This window comes from Equus quagga, unplaced genomic scaffold (genome assembly GCF_021613505.1).
Source record: "Equus quagga isolate Etosha38 unplaced genomic scaffold, UCLA_HA_Equagga_1.0 HiC_scaffold_605_RagTag, whole genome shotgun sequence".
NCBI classification, from domain to species: Eukaryota; Metazoa; Chordata; class Mammalia; order Perissodactyla; family Equidae; genus Equus; species Equus quagga.
In genome coordinates, this window is record NW_025794183.1 from 41,688 (window position 1) to 67,908 (window position 26,221).

The 26,221-nt window shown below is 43.5% G+C and overlaps 1 protein-coding gene across 9 annotated transcripts in view; it reads left to right on the top strand.

Moving 5' to 3' along the window:
- LOC124232435 (uncharacterized) overlaps window positions 1-25,476 on the top strand; it is a 64,043-nt gene extending 38,567 nt beyond the window's left edge. For 3 of the 9 annotated variants that reach the window (XR_006886849.1, XR_006886850.1, XR_006886851.1), the window contains exons 5-10: window positions 7,144-7,369; window positions 7,584-7,697; window positions 7,973-8,136; window positions 19,492-19,883; window positions 19,975-20,066; window positions 24,557-25,466. Coding sequence is in view for 3 of the 9 variants with exons in the window: in XM_046649408.1 (XP_046505364.1) it covers window positions 7,144-7,577 (434 nt within the window). In the remaining 6 variants the exon portion in view is untranslated. Of the gene's footprint in view, window positions 1-7,143; window positions 7,698-7,972; window positions 8,137-8,725; window positions 9,196-18,376; window positions 19,244-19,491; window positions 19,940-19,974; window positions 20,067-24,556 lie in introns of those variants that run through there. The other 6 variants (XR_006886853.1, XR_006886852.1, XR_006886848.1 and 3 more) reach the window with 6 other exon arrangements.
- The last annotated feature ends 745 nt before the right edge of the window (window positions 25,477-26,221 follow it).

The window sequence follows — 26,221 nt, forward strand, 5'->3', positions numbered from 1 at the left end:
TAGAAATAGATGACATACAAAGGGAAATAAAATAATACCTCAAAGCCCCCCACCCAAAGTAAAGCCCTTCTAATGTTTTCCTGTGCATAATATTCTTCCAGAAGTATTCTTACGCAGGTATTTACATATTTATGCATGTGTGCTTGCATTTATATATTTACGTACAAAACACAAGCTCTCATCTTACATTTAATTGTAACTCGCCTGTCTCACTGTAGTGGATTGAATGTTCCCCCCAAACTCTACGCCCCTATAGCTTATTTGGAAATAGGGTCTTTGCAGATGCAATTAAGTTAAAGATGTGAAGAAGAGATCATCCTGGAATTTAGGATGGTTCCTAGATCTGATGACTGGTGTCCTTATAAGAGAAAGGAGAGGGAGATTTCACACACACACAGCGAAGAAGATCATGTGGAGACAGAGGCAGAGACTGAGGTTATGCTGCCACAAAGCAAAGAAAGCCAGCAGCATCCAGAAGCTGGAAGAGGGAAGGAAAGGTTCTCCTCTCAAGGCTTTGGAGGGATCTTGGCCCTGCCAACACCTGGATTTTAGATTTCCGGTCTCCTCAACTATGAGATCCTGAATTTCTGCTGTTCTAACCATGAAGTTCCCGTTAGTTACGGCAGTCCTAGAAAACTGATACACTCACTAACCACATACCCCGAGTGTCATTGATTGTGAGTAAACATTAGTCTGTATCCTATTTTTTCACGCCTGTAGAGATAGCAATGCCAAGAAAGATATATAAGAAAAATAACTATGGCTAAATTTTTCTTAGGTGCTAACGATTTTCTTGTATTGATTCATTTAATGCTCACAACACCCCTATGAGGTAGACACTGTTGCTAATTCTCCTTGTCTAGATGAAGCTGAGGGACAGGGCGAATAAGGACTTGGCCCAGGACTTCACAGTTAGGGAGCATGCCAGTTTGGGTTTGTACCTGGCACCCCACGCTCCAGAGCCTGGGAAACTGTCAAAGATTTGTTGTTAAGTGACAGAAGCTATGTGCACAAGCATGCATGTTATACGTGGTCATTAAAAGCAATACTCATATGTTTAATATATTTATACAAATATCCATAGCTAGTGACAGGAAGGTGACTTGTGACCTTGGTGGGAGCCTGTTCATTGCTGTCATGGAGACAGAATCAATAGTGCAGTGGGATAAGGAGTCAGTGGGAAGTGAAGGATGTTAACGAGGAAGGTAGAAAACTCTGGAACTCTGATATTGAAGGGAAAGAAGGAGAGAGAGAAAGAGGGTGAGCACCTGTGTGAATGGGAAAGAGGGGTCCAAAGAGGGATTTTTGACATTCTCAGTTTCTTAAATGTGCAAGAGCCATCGCATCTCAGATTTGCCCCTTGAATTTTCCCATATTTCTCTCTTATGTCCTTTGTTGTGTTAATTAGACGCCTCCAGTGGAACAGTGTGGGTTTTGAGCTCCATACATATTTCGCTGTCAGTGAATGGAAGAATGGAGAATTGTGTGTCACAGAATCCTAGTAATTTTTGGATTTTTGCCTGTCTGGGAGGCAGCAGATGGCTGAAATCCTGGCGTGATGTGGCTGGATCTTGCACAATCTGAGGACCCCTGCACTGATGACTGGGACAGGTCCAGATCTTTCCTATAAATATATTAAGATTCGGATCAGTCCTGAGCAGCAGTTAGGCCAACGCCACCCCTCGCTGCCCTGGCACCGTCTCTCATCGACCTCAGCAGGTGAGGAACTGGATCAGGGTCTGCGCAGAGGCACGATGTGGGGCAGCTCCTAGGAGCTTCTGAAACATCCAAGAAAGCAGAGGACCTTCTGTCTCCAAAACTTTGAACTGAAGGCATATCAGAGAGAGATTTGCCTGCCTCCTCTAATGTCTGTAGTCTCATTAGGAGAAATGAGAAATGACTCCTCACAGTGCCTGCCTCAGCCCCGAGGCTCAGCCCGCCCCTGCTGCCGTGTCCCGACATTTAAAGGGCCACAGAAGTCCCACCACATGCCGTGTACTCTGGGCAGGGTTTCTCATTTACCCCTCAGGACAGCTCTGTGACTGAGGTATGAGGTGTCCTACGTCCCATTTCAGAGATGATCAAGCTCTGGCTCAGAGAAATTATGTCCCCTCTCCAGGTACGTGTCAGGATGGAAATGAGGCTCCATCCCTCGCCCTCCCCAGAGGACACAGAGCAGCCTCCCTTTCAGAAATGGGCTTCCAGGGCTGGAGAAACGATCCATCACACTCCCCTGATAATGTGGCCCTGAGGAGTAGTCACTCAGCAACCCCTCTGGTTGATGAAGATGACAGAGGAGATGAAATCCCACCCTTTGCACCAAGAGACAGGTGTCGGGCCACATCTGTCAGCTGACCCCTGAAGCGGAGAGTGGGGCTCAGCAGAAGCTAAGGTGTTGCCCATGGGACATGTGATCTAGGGGGAAGGAAGGTATGTATGGAACAGCTTTGAGAAATTGTACTTGATGTTCCATCTCCTTGAATCCTAAAGCCATTCAAGTTCCCCGTAACTATGACCAATATTCACACCAGGGTCCCGAGTGGAGGGGAGTTTAGGTCAATCAGGGAAGCGCTTTCTGTGGTCTCCAGTCAGCAGCTCACTCTGGAATTACTGAAGTTTTTCCATTTTGTCTTGATGCCTCCGGGGCTCTGGATGCTGTACTCTCCCTATAGAGGCCATTTCATGCTCCCAGGTGTTGTTGAACCTTTAAAAAATTTTTGATCTGTAAAGTTTTTCAGTCACAATACTATTGAAATGGAAAAGGAAATTCTAAATTTAAAAACACAAAGAAGTGTGTAGACTTCAGGGAGAACACGTGCAAACGACACCAGAGATATAGGGTTAGCATCCCCGATTTGTGGAACACCCTTACTGTGAAACAAAGAGATTGGCAAGAGCTTTGAACGAAAGATTTACATACAAATATACAGGAACAATCAACACGTCAGTTACAATATGCCAAAATCACAAGAACTAATATCATGAGATCATTTTCTAATCCTGAAAAATAATACTAAGAGGAAAAGTCAAGATGTAGAATGTTTTATGTAAAATCTCTTGGGAGAGACGCTGTGTGTGTGCAGGTGTCTGTGTTCGTGCACCCCTCCGCCACAGGGACCCATCTGGAGAGGAGGCCCCACTCTATGACAACAGGCCCCTTAGGGTCAGGGGTGGGAGTCGGGGCCGTGAGAGATGCAGGACAACTTCAATTTATAAATACAGTTTCACCTATTGTGTGAAATACTGTACTCAGGACAAATGGTACCTTGGTAACACTGAAAACAGAAAACCCTCGTGAACAGATTGACAAGAGTGCACATATCTTCACTACTTTGTAAAACTATTCATTGTATTCAATTTCATGGGGAAATGAAGTAGCTAAAAAAACCCAGTTGACTTTGTGTGTGTGTGTGTCCCCTCTGGCTCTACCACCTCAAGGACACACTCACAGTTGCAGCTTTACCCTCATTCAGACCAGAGCTGGACTTCCAATCTCGCGTTTGGATATCCCCGAAAATGTGCTTTTTATATCCTGGGAAACTGACGGATTGAGAGGGATTGCTCCAGGTGAGAGAAATCCAGACAACGCTGGCTGATCCCATTAAGTCACTCCCAGGCTTTATCCCTCCCTCCCTCTTGCTGAGCCCAGTGGTCTGACTCTCAGAGCTGCAATCCTGGATCTGGCCACCAGGTGACAACGCATCCATACCCATTTTGCTTTTTCTTTTTTGAGAGAAAGGAGTGCATTCTGCAAAGAATAACACATAGCTTGGACTGGTTGGTTTACTATGATGCCAGTTCTGTTTCAAAAATTCATCTGTATATTGAAGCAGTTCCATCTGCTGTTGACCCCAGATCTACATCGTGTTCGCTGATTTCTCTCTTCCCTCATCAGTGTAGGTTGAGGAGTCCACACTGTAGAGAAAGTCCCTGCCAGAGGAGGCGGATTTCACTCTCCGTTACCCCACCCCAGTACAGGCTTCCCAGACCTGCTCCCATGCCGCCTGTCATCCCCTGTCCAGGACGCGGCTGCCCAGACCCTGCTGCCATGCCTCAGCCTCTCTGTCACCTTCTGCCTGCCCCGTGCTGCCCTTGTCCCACCAGCCTCTGACTCCCAAGGCGCGCTACTGCCCACTGGGGTTTCATCCCATGCAGGTCCCGGAGTGTATGTTTTTACAATCTTCTTGTACACCTATCACTTTTCTTCAGAAAGAATTACAACCATTCTATATGGGTTCATAGGCTGTTTTGTTTTATTTGTTTGTTTTTGAAGGGAAAGATTCGCCCGGAGGTGACATCTGTTGCCGATCTTCCTCTTTTGTTTTTTCTCCCCAAAGTCCCAGTACGTGGTTGTATATTCTAGTTGTAAGTCCTTCTAGTTCTTCTATGTGAACTGCCACCACAGCATGGCAACTGACAGAGGGAGTGTGTGGTTCCGCGACCGGAAACGAACCGAGTACTGTGGTGAAGGCACCGAACTTTAAGCACGAGCCATCAGGGCTGGCTGCAGGCTGGGTTTTAAGAGGTTATTGTACCGTTTTTTACTCCTGGCAGGCAGTTCTTAGGAGAGAAGTCTGATACTGAGGGTATGTTGCTGCCACCTTGTGACGGAAGCCTGAACTGCAGCTTGAACTTCCCTCAGCAGGAACTTGGGAGAGAGGGGCTGTGGCCCAAACCCACCAGACAGAACTTTCTGGAAGTCTGCGTAGAAAGGAGGGAATTCCTTGTGTCCATCTATACTGATGTCCTCTTTCTGGACATTTCCTGTAAATGGAATCATATGATATGTGTTGTTTTGCATATTCAGCTTCTTTCACTCGGCTTAATATTTTCAGTGTTTATCCGTGTTGTAGCTTGTGTCAGCATTTCATTCCTTTTTATTGCCAAATAATATACCACATTTTATTTGTCCATTCCTTAATTGGTGAACATTTGGATTGTTTCCACTTTTGGCTATTATGAATAGTGATGCCATGTACCTTTGTGTACAAATTTTTATGTAGACATGTGTTGTCATGTCTCCTGGCTGTGCATCTAGGAGTGGAATTGCTGGGTCATAGACAGTAACTCTCTGTTGAGCTGTTTGAGGAACTGCCAGGCCGTTTTGATGCCCCTGGCAGTCTTGAGGGATGCAGGGCTAGTCTGCACAGTGATTAGACTGCGCTTCTGGGTTTTGAGAAGGAACACCGTAGAGTTGAAGGGCTCTTTCTTGTCACATCATATCTGGGAGAACATGATACCCACATGACATCACTGGGTCACTGGACAGGTTGACCCACCTCATTGGGTTAAGGTGGTGTTTGTTGAGTTTCTCCAGGGTGCAGTAACTATTTTCTATTCCCAGACTCTGTTCTTTAGAAGTGAGTCTCTAAGCTTGCCCTGCCCTCGAGGGTGGAGGCTGAATTAAGGTTCACCTCATGGAGGCAGGATATCTACCTCCATGTTAATTGCAATATTTTTTCGAATTATTTCATAAAGACAGTTTGTCTCCTGTCATCCATTTATTTCTTAATTCAAACATTTATTTATATCAGTATGGGTTCATTGAAACTTATTTTGTAGATTGAATTTTTTTTTTTTTTTTTTAAAGATTTTATTTTTTCCTTTTTCTCCCCAAAGCCCCCCAGTACATAGTTGTGTATTCTTCGTTGTGGGTCCTTCTAGTTGTGGCATGTGGGACGCTGCCTCAGCGTGGTCTGATGAGCAGTGCCATGTCCGCGCCCAGGATTCGAACCAACGAAACACTGGGCCGCCTGCAGCGGAGCGCGCGAACTTAACCACTCGGCCACGGGGCCAGCCCCTGAATTTTTTTTTTAATTAATGGCTACTACCACAGAGAAAGTCCAGCATCATGATTTCTGCGGTGCAGTGAAAGAATTCTGACTTAATCAGAAAACTGCAAAAGAGTTCCCTATCACCACCGTTATATTGTCTAAGTATGGCACATTAGACACTGCTTTCAGACTATATACATATAAAACAATGGCAGAATTTGGAACAACATTATAATCACAGACGATTTTTTTTCGTACCTGTTAATCCCTTGAAAAAGAAATGAAAAACAGATAAGGCAGGTTATTGAAGTGGGCATTAAAAAATTATTGCTAACATGCACTAAACATATTTGCAAAATACTTTTCAATGAAGCAAACGTATGAGATATGTCAGAGGAAAGGTGTGCCCATGTGAAAGCCCAGTCTCTAAGCACCACCTTCACGCTATCAGACTCTGACTCTGTGGAGGCGTTTACAACACAGGCATTTACGTAACTGATCGCACTGCAGTATAATCCTTGTCTCTACCCAAGCAACTGAATTCCGTCCTGGGGGAAGGAAATCCTTTCCTCTCCGGTAATGCCTGCCTCCTTTTGAATAGGTATTCCAATATTCTTTTTCTTTTAAGATTTTTAAATTTTTCCTTTTACTCCCCGAAGCCCCCCAGTACATAGTTGTATATTTTTAGTTGTGGGTGCTTGTTGTTGCGTGTGAGACGCCGCCTCAGCATGGCTTGGTGAGCCGTGCCATGTCCTCGACCAGGATCTGAACCAGCAAAACCCTGCCCGCTGAATCAGAGTTCGCAAACTTAACCACGTGAACACCGGGCCGGCCCCTATTTCAATATTCTTGATTGATAAAGGTGACAAAGAGGTGGTTGTTGAGTTGGCAAGTGTACTCTCAGTGGCAGTGAGGGGGAACAAAGCCCCATTCGATGAGGGATGAAACTGAGTTGGAGGGGAGGTGCAGGGCGATGAGAGTTGAGTATCCAGAATTCTTCCTAGAACTTTGGTGCAAACGGGATGATATGTAAAGAGGACAGTAACTAGAGGTGTGGAGAGGGGTCCAAGGTATTAAAGCATATTTTAAAATCAATTATAAGAGACTTGAGCCAGGTGAAATCTTAATGGGAAGGAGCCCTCTCTTCTCAGAATTAACATCTGAATTTACCACACCACCCTTTCCACCCTTGACTTCCTTGTTTCCATTCTGGAGAAGCCTAGAACTTAAGCAAAGGGATGGTGCAGCGTTTGGTGTTAATACCTCTTAACTGAATTCCTGGTTGGACGGACGGATAGACGGATGGATGGATGCAGGATGTGTCAGACATGTGCTGAGAATTGACGGATGTTTATGTCCTGGGGCAAAGCTCTTCATGCAGATGACGGACCCCATGGCGTCGGGTGGCTGAGAGGATGCAGCTTCTCAGGACTCTGCACCGGATGGCTGATAGATGGGAAGCATTTCCGGTGTGAGGACCTTCCAGCGCTTCGCGGGTGCCACAGAAAGCTGACGCGATACGGCGACCATGACGACATTGTAATAGAGACAGACGTGGCCTCGCGAGAAGAGCAGGTCCCGCCTTCAGGTGTTGGGTACTCAGCTGAGATGGGAGACCCCACGGTGGGGGGTGAACGGCCCTGGGACGTGGAGGAGACAAAGGGACCCAGATCCAAGGCGGGTCTTTCCCGCTTTGGGACTCGGAGTCCCGGCGGGCTCGTAGGTAAAGGCACTGGGGTCTCGCCGGTCCCAGTCAGTGTGGCGTCCTGCCCCACGGGTGTCCTACAGATACTTTCCTTCTAAATTCAGGGACGCGGGAGATGACACAGGGAACGGCTCTCTCTGAGCCCCAGTTGCCCCCTCTGTTAAACGGGATGAGAATGCTCAAACCCCAGGATCGCTGTGAGCGTTCAGTGACAACACGTGAGTAAGCCCATGGCCCTGTGGTTACTGCGGGACCGTGAGTGTCTGCATGAATTCCGGCCACTTGTTATTGTTTTCAACTTTGTCGTTAGGGGATAGAGGAGGAAAAGAGAGAAAAAAGACCCTGATGACAGCCCGTTGTACTTTCTGGGTGTTATGATCACTACCCACTTGTATCAGTGTCATTGTCACTATCCCGGTGCCTAGCCTGGTGCGGGGCACACTGTTACTCCAGGAAAGCAGAGTGATTGCTGGATCTGTCTCTCCCTGTGCAGCTCTTCATGCCGCTGGCCGAGCTCCTATCAGGCGTCTGAAGGAGGCAGCTTCTGAGGATCTGTGTCTCCATGACTGCTGAACCATCTGCTCCAGATTCAAGGGCAGCCGTCCTCAGGAGACCCCGACACTTCACATCCCTGCTTGGATATGAGGCCTGGTCCGAGTGAGTTCCTAGATCTGAACGAAAGCATGTTGTGGAATCGCTCCTGTGAGGTTCACAAAGGAGCCTCAGAGGCGAGAAGCTGATTTGATCCCCTCATGGGAGGAGAGGTTTAGCAAGTGGAATCCATTCCTTCAGCAGCTGCATGCTCTGTAGTAGCCCTGAGATCCATCCTAGAGATGCCCTCATTTGTCTGAAAGCAATGAATTGTCCGGCTTGAGGAAGACACTTGACCTCTCACATGCATTTACCTTAAATATTGATATACATTTTCTGACTGTGTGAATAATAATTAATGATTCCTATGTTTCTCTCAAACGGATGTGACTATATGCACTTATTACAAGGTCCTTCCCCCAATTTGAGATCATAACATGGGTTCTTTCCTGGCAACTTTGGTTTTATCCACTCTCCAATGAAATTTTTCTAGGAGCCTGAAATTTTCCAAGTGTTAGTTAAAAATGTCAGGTATAAGAATTTGGAGTTTTATAAAATAATAATTACCTCTGTGTTGTCCCTATTAGAGTGAGACCCAGCAATGTCCCTTTTAATAACCAGAGATTCTTACATATCATTATGATTCTATTCCCAGGGCGCTCCAATTTCAGTTCTCCGCTCGCTGACCACCCTCTCCCTCGCCGTGCGCTGTCCCCAAACAACCTCTGATCTTCTGTCAATAGATTATTTTAACTTCCCGTAATTTTGTGTAACTGGAATCACACGCGTTGCATTTTATTTTCATCTGGCTTGTTACATTCAGCCTTTTATTTATTTATTTATAGCTGTTAAATTATCTTTTATTTGACATGAACATGTTATTTATGAACACTCAGGAAACGCTTTCTTAACTATTAAATACCTAACGTCCACTAGAAGACTTGTGTTTGGGAATCGCGTAGATTACCCATTCTTTTGTGAATCACCAAATCGTTGATTTCATGTGCACTCAAGTAGAAAAACCTACAGAAGTATCTTCAGATTTGGGATATAGTAGGTTTTTAATAAATGAACATAAGAAGTTGGAGTTATTAAACTCTCCCAAGAAGCGACAATAAAAATATTAATATATATTCCAGTTGTACAGCAACATCTTGTGCTTTGATGATGTTAAAAGCCAAAGCATAGAAATAGGTTGTTTTGCTTCCTACATACATATTTAACTCCAAGAATAGGAAAGTTAGTAGGAACATAATAATCAAATGAATATTTTTAATTTCTGAAATTTATTTTATAGATATTTCATGTAACATATATCTTTAGATATACATTCTTGCATGTATATAGGCTGATAAATATGGAAATTTTTATCCTACATACTGAAGAATTTAATAAGTAAATTTGGTTATACCTATGTAATGTTTGCATCTGTATCAGAGATTTTTACTAGCTTTTATAGACTAGGGTTTCTCACTTTTTTTAAATTTTTATTTTAGTGAGGAAGATTGGCCCTGAGCTAACATCTGTGCCAATCTTCCTCTTTTTGCTTGAGGAAGATTGTCGCTGAGCTAACATCTGTGCCAGTCTTCCTCTAAGTTTTGTATGTGGGATGCCGCCACAGCATAGCTTAATGAGCGGTTTGTATGTTGGCCTGGGATCCAAACCCACGAACTGCCGGCTACCGAAGTAGAACACGCGAACCCGACCACTGTGCCACCAGGCCGGCCCCAGTTTTTTTTTCTTTTTTTGGACCAGAACTCACAAAAATATGTTTTACATTTTAGTGCAAACATACATATGCAGATAGCTGAAACCAATAAAAAATACCTACATCGTAGTATATATTTGATTCCATTCATCTTTAAACTCTCGTTTAGTTTGCTTTAAAAAAATGCTGGTCATAATGCCAACTAAATTGATGTTACAACCCACTAATGGGTTGCAGCTCCAGTGGGTTGATCTCCAAGGCAGAGATCAGAGTTGAGCAGCTGCTAATTGCCGGACCCTGCCTCCCTTCATGTACCTGGAGCACAGACGGTGGAGGGACCTCTTTTATAAGGGCACTTCCTCCCATTCGTGAGGGCTCTGTCCTCAGGAGCTAATCACCTCCCAAAGGCCCCAGCTGCGAATGCCATCACCCTGGGGATTCGTTTCAACATATGAATTTTGGAGGAACACAAACATTCAGTCTATAGCTTAGTGGATTCACCTATTTCTCAGTGCGGTTCTGTCAGTTTGGACCTTGCCTGTTATGATGCTCTTCTGTTAGGTGCATAGACATTAAGGACTGTTATGTCTTCTTGGGGAACTGACATCCTTATCTTTATGTAATGCCCCTCTTTAACCCTGATAACTTGCCTTGCTCTGAAGTCGGCTCTGTTTGAAATTCTTATACCTACTCCCACTTTCTTTTGATTACTGTTAGCATAGTTTATCTTTCTCAGTACCTTTACTTTCAATCTCTATGTATCTTTATACTTAAAGATGGCTTCTTATAGGCAACATATAGTGGGGTCTTGTTTTTTGATCCACTCTGACATCTCTCTTTCAATTAATGTATTTCAATTATTGACATTTATAGTGATTATTGATATAGTTGGATTAATATCTACCATATTTGTTAGTAGTTTCTAAATATTGTCCTTGTTCTCTTTTTCTGTTTGTCTTCCACTCTTTTTCTGCCATTCGTGGTTTTAATTGAACATTTGATGTGATTCCATTTTCTCCTCTTTCTTAGAATATCGATTATAATTTTTTTCTTTTGAGTGGCTTCCTGACAGTTTGCAATATACATTTATAACTAATCCAAGTGCGCTTTCTTTTTTTCTCCCCAAAGCCCCAGTACATAGGTGTATATCCTAGTTGGAAATCATTCTAGTTCTTCTGTGTGGGATGCCACCACAGCCAGGCTTGATGAGCAGTGTGTAGGTCCGCGCCCAGGATTCGAAGTGGCGAACCCTGGGCCGCTGAAGCAGAAGGCACAAACTTGACCACTATGCCAAGGGGTTGGCCCCCAAGTACACTTTCAAATAATGCTGTACTGTTTCACAGGTAGAGCAAGTACCTTCTAACACAAACAATCCTAATTCCTTCTTCCCATCCCTCGTATCATTGCTGTCATTCATTTCACTTATACTTAAGCATATATTTTTATATAAAAATATATAATTCATTGTGGCTATTATAATTTTGAGCAAACTGTTATCTGTTAGATTAATTAAGAATAAGAAAACAGTTTTTATTTTACTTTCCTTCTTCAGTGCTCCTCCTGTTTTTGTAGATCTGACTTTCTGACCTATATTATAATCCTTCTCTCTAAAGAACTTCTACTAATATTTCTTTCAACGCAGTCTACTGGCAACAAATTTACTCAATTTCAGTTTTTCCCAGAAAGTCGTTATTTCTCCTTCACTTTTGAAGGATAATTTCACAGGGTACACATTTCTAGGTTGTTGGGGTTTTTCTCTGAACACTTTAAATATTTCACTCCACTCTCCCCTTGCTTGCTTGGTTTCTGAGAAGTAAGATGTAATCCTTATCTTTGTTCCTCTATAGCTAAGGTGTTTATTTCCTCGGACTTTTTCAAGATTTTTTTTATCTTGTATTTTCTGTAGTTTGATAAGGGTATGCCAAGCATAATTTTTTTGGAATATATCCAGCTTGGTGTTCCCTGAGCTACTGGATCTGTGGTTTGTTGTCTGACGTTAGGTTGGGGAAATTCTTAGTGATTCTTTCAAATCTTTCTTCTGTTCCTGCTTCCTTCTCCTTTCGTTATTCCCATTACATGTCTGTTACCCCTTTTGTACTGTCCTACAGTTCTTACATATTCTGCTCTGGTTTATTCAGTCTTTGTTCTCTTTGCTTTTCACTTTTAGAAGTTTCTATTGAGACATCCTCAAACTCAGAAATTCTTTCCTCAGTCATGTCCTGTCTACTGATATACCCATCAAAGCATTCTTCCTTTCTATACAGTGTTTTTGATCTCTGGCATTTCTTTTTGGTTCTTTCTTAGAATTTATATTTCTCTACTTACATTACCCTCGTGTTCTTGCATGCTGTGTACTTTATCCATTAGTGCCCTTAACATGATAATTGTTGCTCTAAATTCCCAGTCTGGTAATTCCAACATCCCTGCCATATATGAGTCTCATTCTGATGCTTGCCGTGTGTCTTCCAACTCTGTTTTTGCCTTCTAGTATGTCTTCAAATCTTTTTTTAATAGCCAGCCATAATGTCCTGGGTAAAGGGAATTGGTGTAAATAGGCCTTTGGTCATGTGGTGATAGGCCATGGCAGGAGGGAAAGCATTTTATGGTCCGGATTAGGTCTCAGGCTGGTAGTGAGCCTGTGCCTCTGGACTGCGTACTTCACACATGCTGCTTCTCAGCTTTTTATCCTCCCCTTCAGTGGGACGAGGTGGCTAGAACCAGCTGGACGCGGGTCTTTCCCTTCCCCCAAGTCAGTCAGGATCTGATAAAATCTCAGGTTGTTAGGCCGCGGATAAATAGTTTCTCCTGATGGCCGACCTAGCTTGTTAAGAACAGAATGGTCTGGCGTATTTCAACATGGTTCCATTTCCCCCTCCCCCAGCTGGAAACACAAGGGGATTTTTCTTCAATATTCATGGTGAGAACCTAGCAGAAGTCCAGGAGATAAAACACACAAAAGTGGGGGAGGCTGCCACTGCCTAGGTTCCCCTGGACTTTCTAACTCTCAGACTTACCCACGCTGAGCCTCCACAAATTTGTGACTTACGTATTGGTGCTGGTCCTACCTCGGTGCTTGTTCCTGAGGAGGTTTCTGCTCTGGTAAGTTGCGATTCTGTATATTCTCCTGTCTGTCTCTTCAATTTGGGGGTCAGCGATTTACCCTGTGCCCTCACTTCTCTGATCAATCTAAGAAAAGTTGTTGATTTTTCAGTTTGTTCATCTTTTTACTTGCTAGGATGCAGTGCTGACTTCCAAGCTCCTTACATGCCAGGCAAGAAACTGGATGCCTATTTATTTTCTCATTTACCTCTTTTGTTCCATGTGTCAGTAGTTCTTTCTTTTTTATTGCTGAGTCGTTTCCCATTATATGGATATGCCAGAATTTGTTCTATCCATTTAACTCTTGCAGGAAATTTGGATTTTTTTCCCAGTTGGGTCTCTAATAAATAAATCTGCTATGAACATTGGTGTATAGGTCCTCACATGGGCGTATGCCTTCTTCCTCTGGAATACATACTTACCAGTACAACAGCTGGATCATATCGTAGATGCAATATTAACACTCTAAGAAACTGACAAACTGCTTTCCAAAGTGCTCACACCATCTTTCATTGCCACTATTAGTGTGTGAGTTCCATCCCTCACAATCTTGCCAAAATTTGGTATGATCAGTCTTTTTCATTGTGGCCATTCTCACTGGGGTATAGTAGTATCTCATTTAGTTTTCATTTACATTTCCCTAGTGACGAATGATGGTGAATATTTTCACGTGCTTCTTTGCCATTTCTGTATCTTCTTGGATGAAGTATCTCTTCGAATCATTTGTCAGTTTATCTATTGGAGTGTCTATTTTCCTCCTGTTGACTTTTGAGAGATCTTTATTCTGTACACAAGTCCTATATCACATATATAATTTGCAACTGTTTTCTTCCAGTCAGCAGCTTGTTGTTTCACAGGATGAGATTTTGGGTTTGATTTTCAGCAATCTCAGCCCTGTGGCTACAGGAAATAAGGATCTCCTTCAGGGCACAAATAGAAGTTTACCGGTGATTTATGTGGTGCTTGAGCTGGGAGTTCCACTTCCTGAGCTCATCATTTTCTTTCTCCATTTTGCCCAGTGACATTAGAACCAACCAGCCAGTGTCATTATATTTGTTAGTCTGCCTCAAATGTTCAAAAATGTCATATACACAGTCACCCACCTCCTTTCTTCTTGTAATTGGTCGATTAGGAGTATCCAGCGGTGATACTTTCGTTTATCTCTATTCCCAGATCAAACCTGGACTATCAGTGCTCTCTCCACTACTGGAAATGGAATCATTAGCATCTTTAAATCTACTCAGAATAGGGAGCCAATTCCAGAAACTCCAGAACTGATTCAGAAAAGTCATCCTTAAATTTCTGTTCCTTTAGAACCACTTTCAGTACCAAACTCTGCATTAGTCAGGGCTCTCCATGGAAACAGAACTAATTGACTAGAGAGACTGAGAGGGCAAAGATTTATTTTAAGGAATTGGCTCACGTGATGGTAGAGGCTGAGAAGTCCCAAGACCTGCAGCCGGCTTGTTAGAGACCCAAGAGAGCCGTTGGTGTAGTTCCAGTCCAAGTCCAAGGCCTGAGACAGGAGAGCCGATGGTGTGAGCTCCATTCCAACAGCTGTTAAGCTCGAGATCCAAGAAGAGCTGATTTTTTCAGTTTGAGTCCGAAGGCAGTAAAAGACGAACTTTTTGTTCTATTCCGGTCTTCAGTTGATGGATGAGGCCCCCCTATATTGGGAAGGGCCATCAGCTTTACCTAGTTTACCAACCCAAATGCTAATCTCATCCAGAAACACCCCCAGAGACACAGAGAACAAAGCTTGACCAGGTGTCTAAAGAGTCTGTGGCCCAGTCGAGTTGACGCACGAAATTAACCAGCACACCTTCCAAAAATATTTGCTTCGGAGACTGCAAGTTTTGTCCTGTGGAGTTTGCATTCTGGATTTTGCTGATTGTATCCCTATTGTGTTGTGTGTGTCTGGCCTCTTTCCCCTATTTCCATTAAATTGGTGATTAGATGTAGAGGCTTGATCCCATCCAGATTTCTTGGCAAAAGTACCTTAGATGTGGTGTTATTTATGCTTATAGAGTCATCCCAGGATGCTTTTCATGTACGGTTGTCTCTCTTTTTGTGATGTTGGGATCGATTACTGGGTTCGGGTGTTGTCAGCTAATTTCATCCGTTATAAAGTTTCCCGTGTGCTTTTCAACTTGTGTTTTTTGCAGCCTCCAAAGGTCCTCGCTTAGATCTGCATTTCATTAGAGATTGCAAAAGGGTGATGTTTTAGCTGCACAATTTCTTCTGCATTTATTGGGTGGAATTCTTCTATAAAAGGAAATTCCCCTCATCAACTATTAGGTTCCACTGAGGTATGGTTCACACAGGAAGGAGAGGACGAACGTTTGATTCTTTGGCAATATTTCCAGTTTTGAAAACAATGAGTTGTCTCTTTAGGGTCCTTTAAAGGTGAAAAATGAATTGATTTTGTTTGGATTTTTTTTCTTTTAGAATGTCATCATGAGCTCTACATTTTTCTATATTGGATGTGTTTTAATCCATTGCATTCAGTATTTTATTTGAAATTCAAATTGTTCTACCTTGGGCCAGTAGGAGCCTTTTCAGGTTGGCTATTTTGTTTGTTTGTTTGTTTGTTTGTTTTGGTGAGGAAGATAGGCCCTGAGCTAACATCTGTGCCAATCTTCCTCTATTTTGTATGTGGGTCACCGCCACAGCATGGCTGCTGCCGACTGGTGTAGATCTGTCCCAGGAACCGAACCTGGCCCACCAAAGTGGAGTGCGCCGAACATGATCACTAGGCCATGGGGCCAGCCCCCTGTCATTTTTTTAAACTTTTAACTTCCGATTCTTAAAAATATAAGCAAACATAAAATGTATGTTAGTTTCTTCCCTCTTTCATAGGTAAAAATTGGCATATTTTACACCTGCACCATCCAACAGAAATGTCTGCAAAGATGGAAATTTCTGTGTCTTCATTATCCAACACTATAGCCAGCAGCTACCTGTGGCTTTGGAACACCTGAAACATGATAAGTGGGACTAAAGAAGTGAATTTCTGTTTTCCTCTCAATTTAATTAATTTAAATAGCACATGTGGCTGGTGCCTACGATATTGAACAGCAGCAGCTCTATTCATTTTTCCATACCTTCCTTTTTTTACCTAATGTATCCTGGGGATCACTCCACAGCAGTACAGAGAGGGGGTCCTCATTCCTTTTCATGGCTGCATAGTATTCTAGGATGTAGCTGTAGCTTAGATTATTCAACCAGTCCCTTATGGGTCGACATCTGTCATGTTTCTAGTCTTCTGCTCTTATGCTTTGTTCTGCCAGAAATGGTTTTGTGCTTATGACTTTTTCTTTCTTTGTACTGAATCTCTTGGCTAGATTCTTAGAAGAGAGAGTCCTAGTTCCAAGAAAAAAATACCCGTGTTCCATAAAACAGAAGGTTTGAAACAGAATGTATCTGGAAATGTAGCAGCAAGAAGTGAACTTTTTCAGATCTTGGGCATGGACATGGCCCCACTCATTAGGCCATGCTGAGGCGGCATCCCACATGCCACAACTAGAAGGACCCACAACTGAAAAATATATAACTAGGTACTGGGGGGATTGGGGGAGAAAAAGCAGAAAAGAAAAAAAAAAGAAGTGAACTTTGGTCCCATCTCATCAACCCTTTTATTCCACCTGATTTCTGGTCTCTTATTTTCTTTCTAGTTTCCCATGGATGAAGCAATTTCACATTGAGCCCTAGGAAGCAAAAACAGTACAGAAGAGCAAAGAATAATAATGGGTTGGCTAGATAGAAGATGGGAGTCACCAAACCTGTGTCCCACTTGCCAGACCCTTTAACTCACCACAGGGCCTTGGTGTGTCCCTCCCTTTGCTGGCCTCCAGCCTAACACAGAAGAACACTCAATATAGAAACAGTGGTTAAGGGCATGGACTTCGGGGTCAGAAGACCACGATGTGACACTGGGAACTATCACTTCCGGTTGCATGATCTAGAGTGAGAAATTTATCTGCTATGTGCCCTGTAATCTTTGGTGTCTCTTATTATTGTTTATTAATAATAATATTATTATTCCTACCACCCATCCAAAGGATGGCTATAGAAAGCTCATGAGTAGACCCAGACATATAACATTATTTAATATGCTACAGGGATGGCATTCCAATCAGATGCATTGTTCAAGAATTGGGGTTGGGTCAGCTGGTAAAGGGTTCATTAAAATACAAAGTTAGATCATATCTCATACCTTGGCATTTCATCAGAACACTTCATCCACTTGTAAGTACTTAAGATAAAAGCAAAACCAAAAATAACAGAAAATGCAGGATACTAATCTGTACATATGGTATGCTAACAGTTATATGAATTGTATATGTAGGGCATATGTAGTACCTGTGCACGCACCCTTCAACAAAAAGCCACAATGGAATGAAATAGCACAATGTGAATTTCGGTCATGATGGGATTGCTGGGTATTGGTATTTTTAACCTCTGCAATTGCTTAACCGTTTGCTAAAATGAATATGGATGTTTTTCACGAGAAAAATTGTATCTTCCGGGGTCGGCCCCAAGGCCAAGTGGTTAAAATCGCATGCTCCGCTTCGACGGCCCAGGATTTTGCCGGTTCGGATCCTGGATGCGGACATGGCACCGCTCTTCAGGCGATGCTGAGGTGGCATCCCACATGCCACAACTAGAAGGACCCACAACTAAAATATCCAACTATGTACTGGGGGAATTTGGGGACAAGAAAGAAGATTGGCAACAGTTGTTAGCTCAGGTGCCAATCTTTAAAAAAAATTTTTTTAATTGTATCTTCTGAAAGCCCCGCTACTTATGAAATATCTCAGGTCGAAAGCATAGGGAGCCATCGAACTGATCCCGGTTTAGAAAATCTTTCCTCCTCCTCATTTCTCCCCTAGAGATAATCACTAACCAGAATGGAATGATTATTATTCCAATACATTGCTTTATTTTTGCTCCTTGTGAGAGCTTCCCTAAACAATATATAGTATTGTTTTGCATGTTTTCAGTACGCACATAAGCACAGATAAACAGGGTAAATGTCCCATCCTCCAACTTGCTAAAGCAGGTAGAGCTGGTTAAGAAACTGGATTTAGTGTGTGAGTTGCATCGTTCACAACCTTTCCAAAAATTGTGTGTGTACACACACACACACACACACACACACACACACACCTGATCCTCACCCTCAAGGGAGCGTTGTGGGGAGCTCCAGGGCAAACTTCCCTCAAGATCCCAGCACAGTATTTGGCGCATCACCCACCACGCCAGTATTTGCTGCCTTCCCTTCCCAACTGCTCTGATCCTCAACAGAGATGTTGTTTCTTAACCGAGTCGTTTCTTCTTTTCCCTTTAACTCTTCTTTCCACCTCATTGTCTTCGTTTTCGTGTGGTTCTTTATCATGCTTTTTGAGTTGAAGGTTTAATTCATTTTTTTTTCGTTTTTATTGATAGAGGTATTTGGTGCTTTAAAATATGCTCGGACGGCTGCTTTAGCTAGATTCTTATACATTGTGTTTGCATTATCATTATCCTCATCAAATTCTGCAATTTTAATGTGTATTCTATTTGGACCCAAGATTTGTTTAACAGCCTCAATGGAGTCAATATTCATGAGTGTCCCATGCTCATCTGAAAACTGTGCATTGTCTAACAGGCTTCACAGTTCAGCAGATCTGCCTATAAGATGTACCCTTGGGATGAGGTTGCTCAGGTCGTCTCTGCAGTTATTCGTCTGTCTCCACTTGACCATTTTGGGATGAAAAGAAGTGTGTTAGAATCACCTATTATGAGCGTGTCTCTTCCTGTTTCCCCTGGCACCTCCTGTAGTTTTCGCTCTATGAATAACTTAGCTGTGTGATTGGCTACATAAATATTAATATCTCACATCTTGCTTGTGAATTTTAGCGTTTCGCATTAACGATGCTTTGCTTTGTTTCGCGGTTGCCGTAGAAATCTGACGTCATCATGGCGAGCGTGGCGACTTTTTAATAGGGACAGACGTGGCCTCGCGAGAAGTGCAGGTCTCACGTTCCGTTGTTTGGTCCTCAGCTGAGGGTGTGGGTTTCTGCGGTGGGGGCTGAGCTGCCCCGGGGTGTGGGGGAGACAAAGGGGCCCACATCCAAGTCGCCTCTCTCCCGCTTTGGGACTTGGTTCCCAGACGGTCTCGTAGGGAAAGACGCTGGGATCCCGCCGGTCCCAGCGAGTGTGGCATCCTGCCCCAGGGGTGTCCTGGAGATACTTTCCTTCTAAAGGCAGGGGCGCGGGAGGTGACGCAGGTAACGGCTCTCTGTCAGCCCCAGCTCCCCCTTCTGTCAAATGGGATGAGAATGCTCAACCCCCAGGATCGCTGGGAGCGTTCGGTAACAACACGTGAGTAAGCCCATGGCCTTGTGGTTATTGCAGGACCGTGAATGTCTGCATGAATTCCGGCCACTTGTTATTGTTTTCAACTTTGTTGTTAGGGGATAGAGGAGGAAAAGAGAGTAAAAAGACTGGAGTTGGAATCCCATTGTACTCTCTGGTTGTTATGGTCACTATCCCAGTGCCTAGCCTGGTGTGGGGTACACTGTTACTCCAGGAAAGCCTAGTGATTGCTGGATCTGTCTCTCCCTGTGCAGCTCTTCATGCCAGTGGCCAAGCTCCTATCAGGCGTCTGAAGGAGGCAGGTTTTGAGGATCTGTGTCCTGCTGGCTGCTGAACCATCTGCTGCAGATTCAAGGGCAGCCGTCCTCAGGAGACCCCAGCCCTTCACATCCCTGCTGGGATATGAGGCCCGGCCCGAGTGACTTCTTAGGTTCCAACGAAAGCATGTTGTGGATTCCGTCCTGTGAGGTTCACAAAGGAGCCTCAAAGGAGAGAAGCTGATTTGATCCCCTCATGAAAGAAGACATTTAGCAGATGGAATCCATTCCTTCAGCAGCTGCATGCTCTGTGGTAGCCCTGAAGCCCAAATTAGAGAAGTCTTTTTTTTTTTTTTTGCCAAAAAGCAGTGGATTGTCCACTTGGGAAGGTATTTGGTCTTTACCGTGCATTTGCAATAAATATACCTACATTGTTTTCACCATATACTTAATATTCAGTGATTCCCTTGTATCTTTCAGATGGGTGTGGAAATATGCAGTAGTTGCATCTTTCTGGCAATTTGACGTTGTCATGTAAATTCTTCCCTGGTGACCATGGCTTTTTTCCTCTTGTAAGTGCATTTTATTCTAAAGACAGAAAATTTCCAAGTGTTATTTTAAAGTCTGTTACTAGAACTTAACATTTTAAAAAATATTTATTACCTTAGAGTTTGCTCTATATAATGATATTCAGGCACATGACCCAAAATCACCGGGATTATTTTCTTAAGACATAATAATTTTATTTCTTTACTTCAGAGGGAAATGGATGTCAGCTTTCCCTAGATATTTGGATTTATTGCATCGCCAATGATTATTTCTATTTTGGTTATATGTAGTGTGGACCAATTTGATAAGACATAGTGTGGACCTGTTAACACTACAAGAGCATAATCATGGGACTCTTTCACCTGATTAATTGCATCAGAGAAGTATGAATATATTAGTATATCTCAAATATTTATTGAGGTTTGGATGACATACGATACACTGTGCATATTTAAAGCATATGCTCTAACAAGCTGTGATATATATATGCACCGTGGATCCAATACTACAGTCAACATAGTGAACATATCCATCTCCTCAAAAAGCTTCCTGGTGCCCCTTTGTAATCCCCCCACCTCCCTGTCTCTCCGTGTCACCCTACCCCATTCCCAGGCAACCACTGATTTTCTGTCACTGTAGATTAGTTCTCTTTTCATGTAATTCTATGTGAATTGAATCATGCAATGTGTATTCTTTTTTGTCTGTGTTCTTTCCTTCAACCTAAATATTTCTAGAATTATCCATTTGTTGCATGTACAAATAGTTCCTTCTTTTCTGTGGTTGACTAATATTCCATTTCCGTCACGTGTCACTCAACGACAGGGATACGTTCTGAGAAATGCATTGTTGGGGGGATGTCGTCATTGTGCGAACATCCTAGAGTGTACTTACACAGACCTAGATAGTATGGCCTACTGCACACCTAGGCTATGTGGTATTAATCTTATGGACCACTGCCGTATATGTGGTCCATTGTCAACCAAAATGTCGTTATTGTGGTGCCTGACTGTGAATGGATATACCACAGTTTGATCCATCCAGTCACCTGGTAATGAATTTTTGTGTTGTTTCCAAATTGAGGCTCTTGTAAATAAAGCTGCTGTGGACCCTTGGGTATAAGTCTTTGCTTGGACAGATGCCTTTTTTCCCTAAGTCAGTACTTAGGAGGACAATGGCTGGGTCGTGGTAGTTGTAAAATTAACTTTGCAAGAAGCTGCTAAACTGTTTTCCAAAGTGGTTGACCTTTTGTGATTACCACCAGCCGCGTGTGAGAGTTCCATCCTCCACAACCTTGCCAGGACTTGCCATGGTCACTCTTTCGTTTTGGCCTTTCTCAGGGGGGTGTGGTGCTAACCCATTGTAGTTTTCACTGACATTTCTCTAATGACTGATGCTGTTGAGCACATTTTCCTATGCTTATCTGACATTTGTATATCCTCTTTGGTGAAGTATCTGTTCAAATCTTTTTCCCACTTATTTACTGACGTGTCTTTTTTTTCTTCTTGACCATTGTGAGATTTGTTTATTCTGGATACAAATCCTTTATCAGATACATGACTTACAAATTTTTTTTCCCAGTCGGTGGCTTATCTTTTAATTTTCTCAAGAGTCTCTTTGGAAAACAGAAGTTTTTAATTTTGACGAAGTCTGGCATATCAATTCATTTATGCTTTTGATGTCATATCTAAGAAATCTTCACCTAACCTATGGTCACAAGCATTTTCTCCTGTTCTCTTTTTGGAAGTTTTATAGTTTTAGCTTTTATGTTTAGGTATGTGATTCGCTTTGAGATCACTTTTGCATATAGTGTGATATATGGATCGCAGTTTATGTTTGTGTGTACGCATATCCACTTGTCCCAGCACCATTTGTTGAAAGACTGTCCTTTCTCCACTGAATTGCCTTTGTAGCTTTGTGAAAATCAGTTGTCCATGTGTGTGGGGGTCTGTTTCTGGACTCTATTTGTTTCTTTGATGTACATTTCTTCCTTCACCGTGCTACCACACCATCTTGATTACTGTAGATTTATAATGTGTCTTGAATTAAGGTAGTGCTTATGCTCCAACTTTGTTCTTTGTCAAAGTTGTTTTCATAGCCTAGGCCCTTTGCATTTCCACACGACTTTTAGAATAAGCCTGTGAATTTCTTTAACAAAAATGTATGCTAAGATTTTTATTGTGACTGCGTTGAATCTATGGATCATTTTGTTGAGAATAGACATCATAACAAAACTGAGTCTTCTGACCCATGAAGACAGTGTGTTCCTCCATTTATTTAAGCTTCCTCTTCTTTCTCTCCACAATGTTTTGCAGTGTTCAGAGTACAGGCCTTGCACATCTGTGGACATAGATGTGCTACATAGATTATCTCTATGTGTTTCAGGCTTTTTGATGCTATTGTCAATGGCAGTATTTTTCATTACAATTTCCAGGTATTATGTTTTCGCTGAAGCGTCAGCAGTCAAATGTTGCAGGAGAATCTTTTTGGTTGAAAGCACAGGTTACGCTAGGATGGAAAGGATTCTTTGTGTTTAACACCTGTATTAGTCAGGGTTCTCCAGAGAATCAGAAAAAGTGGGATGTTTAAATATAGGTAGACATTTATTTTAAGGAAGTGACTCATGAGACTGTGGAGGCCTGACAGAATCTGAGGTGGGAGGCCAGCAGGCTGGAGCCTCAGGAAAGAGTGACAGTTGGAGCCTGTGGGCAGTCTGCTGGTGAGCCTGGAGGAGCTGATGTTGTCGATGAAGTCCACAGGCAGTCTCCTGGCAGAATTCCCTCTGGGTCAGGGGAGATTAGCCGTTTGTGCTATTCGTGCCTTCAACTGATTGGATGAGGCCCACCCAAATTACAGAGGGCTGACTGCTTTATTCATAGTCTACCCATATAGATGCATGTATCATTCAAAAACACTCTCAGAGAAACATCCAGAATAACATTTGATCAAATATCTGGGCACTGTGGCCCTGCCAAGTCAATGCATCAGATTTACCATCACAATATTCATTTGCGTAGATTTTCCTATTAGCTTTTAGATGTGTCTTGCAGTGTACTGAAACTAGGGAGAAAAATGTCCCAGAGAACATTCTACAGGTCATCTCCAGAAAAATCAGTCACTAAAATGAAATCGTTTAGTAGCTTTCAAGTTTATTTGTGTGGTTAGAGTGGAATTGTGGAGATTTCTTCTTTATCCCAAACAAATGCACCTTGCTGAACTCCTGGGTTCTTGGGTGGGAAGAGAAAGAGGGAGAGCGTGTGTGTGAATGTGGGTCCGCGTGTGCGCGTGTATGTTTATTGGTGAGGCTGTGCGGAGTGTTTGTTGTGAGGAATGTTCGAGGTTGATTACTGTGTGTTCTGTCAGTCCTGCTCAGCTCCCAGCACATGTTAGGAAACAAGTCAGGGTGGTAGCTGTTTGTTTTTCCCAGCTTTCCTTGGCCAGCATGGTTACCACGGTGACTCAGTGACTGCTGTGGGATTTGGTACAGACTCAAAATTGAGTCCTGATTCTCGCCTGACTCAGGCATTACTGTGATGGTGTTAGGTGTTGCTTTTATCATTCTGCCATTCCTTCTGGATTTCTACATTGACATTCAAATGTTGGGGAGAGCTTTCCCTTCTCATCTGTCATTTATTTATTCTTGTACAGTCGGGCTTCGCTTAACAACGGGGATACCTTCTGAGGAAGGCATGTTTAGGTGACTTTGTCATTGTGCGAACATCACTGCGAACATCACACAAACCTCGATGGTATAGCCTACTGCACACCTAGGCTATGTGGTACTGATCTTATGGCGCCACTGTCATATATGCAGTCTGTCAAAGACTGGAACATCATCATGCAGTGCATGATTGCAGTTATTTTATTAGTATGACTATTACTACGACTCATAGGTGTTTCTTTTGCTCAAAGGGTTACCATCTGACATTATAATTATTTCTTTTGATGCTCACATTGTCCCAGGATTGGCCACTGTTAGCCCCAGCAGGTTGGCTTCTGCGTCTACTCGATGCCTCCCTAGACTCCTCTGAGCATGTACTTTGCTCCCTGACCCTGAGTCTCTGCCCATCTGTAGAAAGGAAGTAATGATGCCCACCTCAGAGCACTGCCTTGAGGATATAGAGAGAAAAAGTCTGAAAATGACAGTCTACACTGTGTAGCATCTGGTGGGCTCTAAATGTTAGTTCCCCATTCCAACTTTGCCTCCTTCATTCTGTCAGTGTGAGGCCTCTGACATAACATAGTAGCATGACTCCCAGAGAGAATACTTGGACATGTAACAGCCAGCAGGGATAAGCCCCCATTTCCGTGAGGTGTGAGCTTCAGTGTCACTCCTTGGGCAGGAGGGGCCGTGTGATGGAGCTGGGGAAGAGGCAAAGCGTCATTGCCCAGCTTCTAGTGGACAACTGGGGACGGACATGGCCACCTTCACCCCTTTCCCCGTGTTCATGTGCTTTCCCATCCTCTCACTTTACTCCAGTCCATGTGCCGTCTTATCCCCTGACTCTCCTTCTAGTGGACCGTCAGAGGAGGGTGTGGACTCTGAGCCTCAGAAGCAGGAGCTGACAGAGAAGAACCAAGTGTGCTTGCGCGTGTGCAGACAGGTTCCTGGAGCAAGAGTGAGGAGATCAGGGTCCCATCACTGGGACACTTTAGGTAAGTCTCTCCTCTTCCACCAGTCCCGTGTATTCAGCAGGATGACGGTACCCATTGCTGCCGGCCACCCGGGAATCCTCTGGAGTTTGAGTGTGATCCCATGTGGGAAAGCAATCTGTGCTCGTAGGTGGGAGGAAGGACCAGTGCACTTTCAAGGAATTACATTAACAGAGACACCCCAGATATCGCGGAACTCTGCGTGGCAGACATCAAATTAATAGCACAAAACGCCAGATACTTAGGTCAGGATTTCTCCAAGTGTGGTCCGTGGGCTGGGTCACAAAATCGTCATGGGTGCTGGTTGAAACAGCAGATGCACGGCCCACCCTACGTCTCCTGCATCCAGAATGGGGAGGTGGGGTGGGAGGTGTCTGCATGTTGAACAATTTCTCCTGTTGGATGCGGTATGCGTCCCAAGTTTGAAGAGCACTGCTCTGCATTTGCAACAAGGTTCTTAAAATGTTGCATCCTTTGATGTCTAATTTTGGTGTCAGTTTCTCCTGCAACTCAGATTGAAATATCTGTGTCTGCTCCCAGTGGGTCAAAAAGGGGACAATTCTTTATTCTCAGCAATACTTCCTCAGTGTTTTCTGTATGAGGGACTGCATTCATCTTCCAAGGCTGCCATAGCAAAGTCCCGCAAGCTGGGCGGCTTCACAATAGACACGTCTTGTCTCACAGTTCTGGAGGCTGGAAGTGGATAATCAAGGTGGTGCCGGGCCGTGCTCCCTCTGAAAGCTGTCGCAGAATCTCTCTGTGCTTCTTCCTGCCTTCTGGTGGTTGCTGACAGGCTTTGCGTTTCTTGGCTTGCAGCTGTGTGACTCCAGTCTCTGCCTTTGTGGTCACATGGTGTTACCCCTGTTGTTCTGTCTTCACATGGCTGTCTTCTCATAAGGACTCCAGTCCCCTTGGTTCAGGGGCCCACCCTACTCCAGGATGACCTCATCGTAACTGATTACATCTGCCGCAATCATAGTTCCAAGTAGGGTGACGTCCTGAGGTGCTGGGCGTTAAGACCAATTTATCTGTTTTTGGGTGACACAATTCACCCCATAACAGGCACTGAACTAGTTGATAGGCACGCAACACAGTGACCAAGACCCGGCAGTGTCCCTGGAGCTTTATTCTAGCTCGGGAAAACTGTCAGTAAGCAGGGAAACAAGTCGGTATAGCGAGGCAGTTCCATGTGGGGGTAAGTCCTTTAAAGAAAATAATCAAATCCATTGAGTAGAAAATAACAGGACGGGTTATCATAGATGGGTTGTCAGGGACGCTCTTGCTCAGGAAGTGACAGTGGACTGAGTTCAGAACGACTAATATACTCAGTAGCAACATACCTCAAATGTCACTGGTTGTGAATAAATATCAGTCTATATCCTATTTTTTCATGGCTGCAGGAGTACTAATATCAGTAAAGATAGAGAAAAGGAAATAAAAAATTGGCTAAAATGTATTATGTGCCAAGTGCTTTTTACGTTTGAGTCACTCAGTGCTCCTAGCAGCCCTATGTGGTAGATACTGTTGC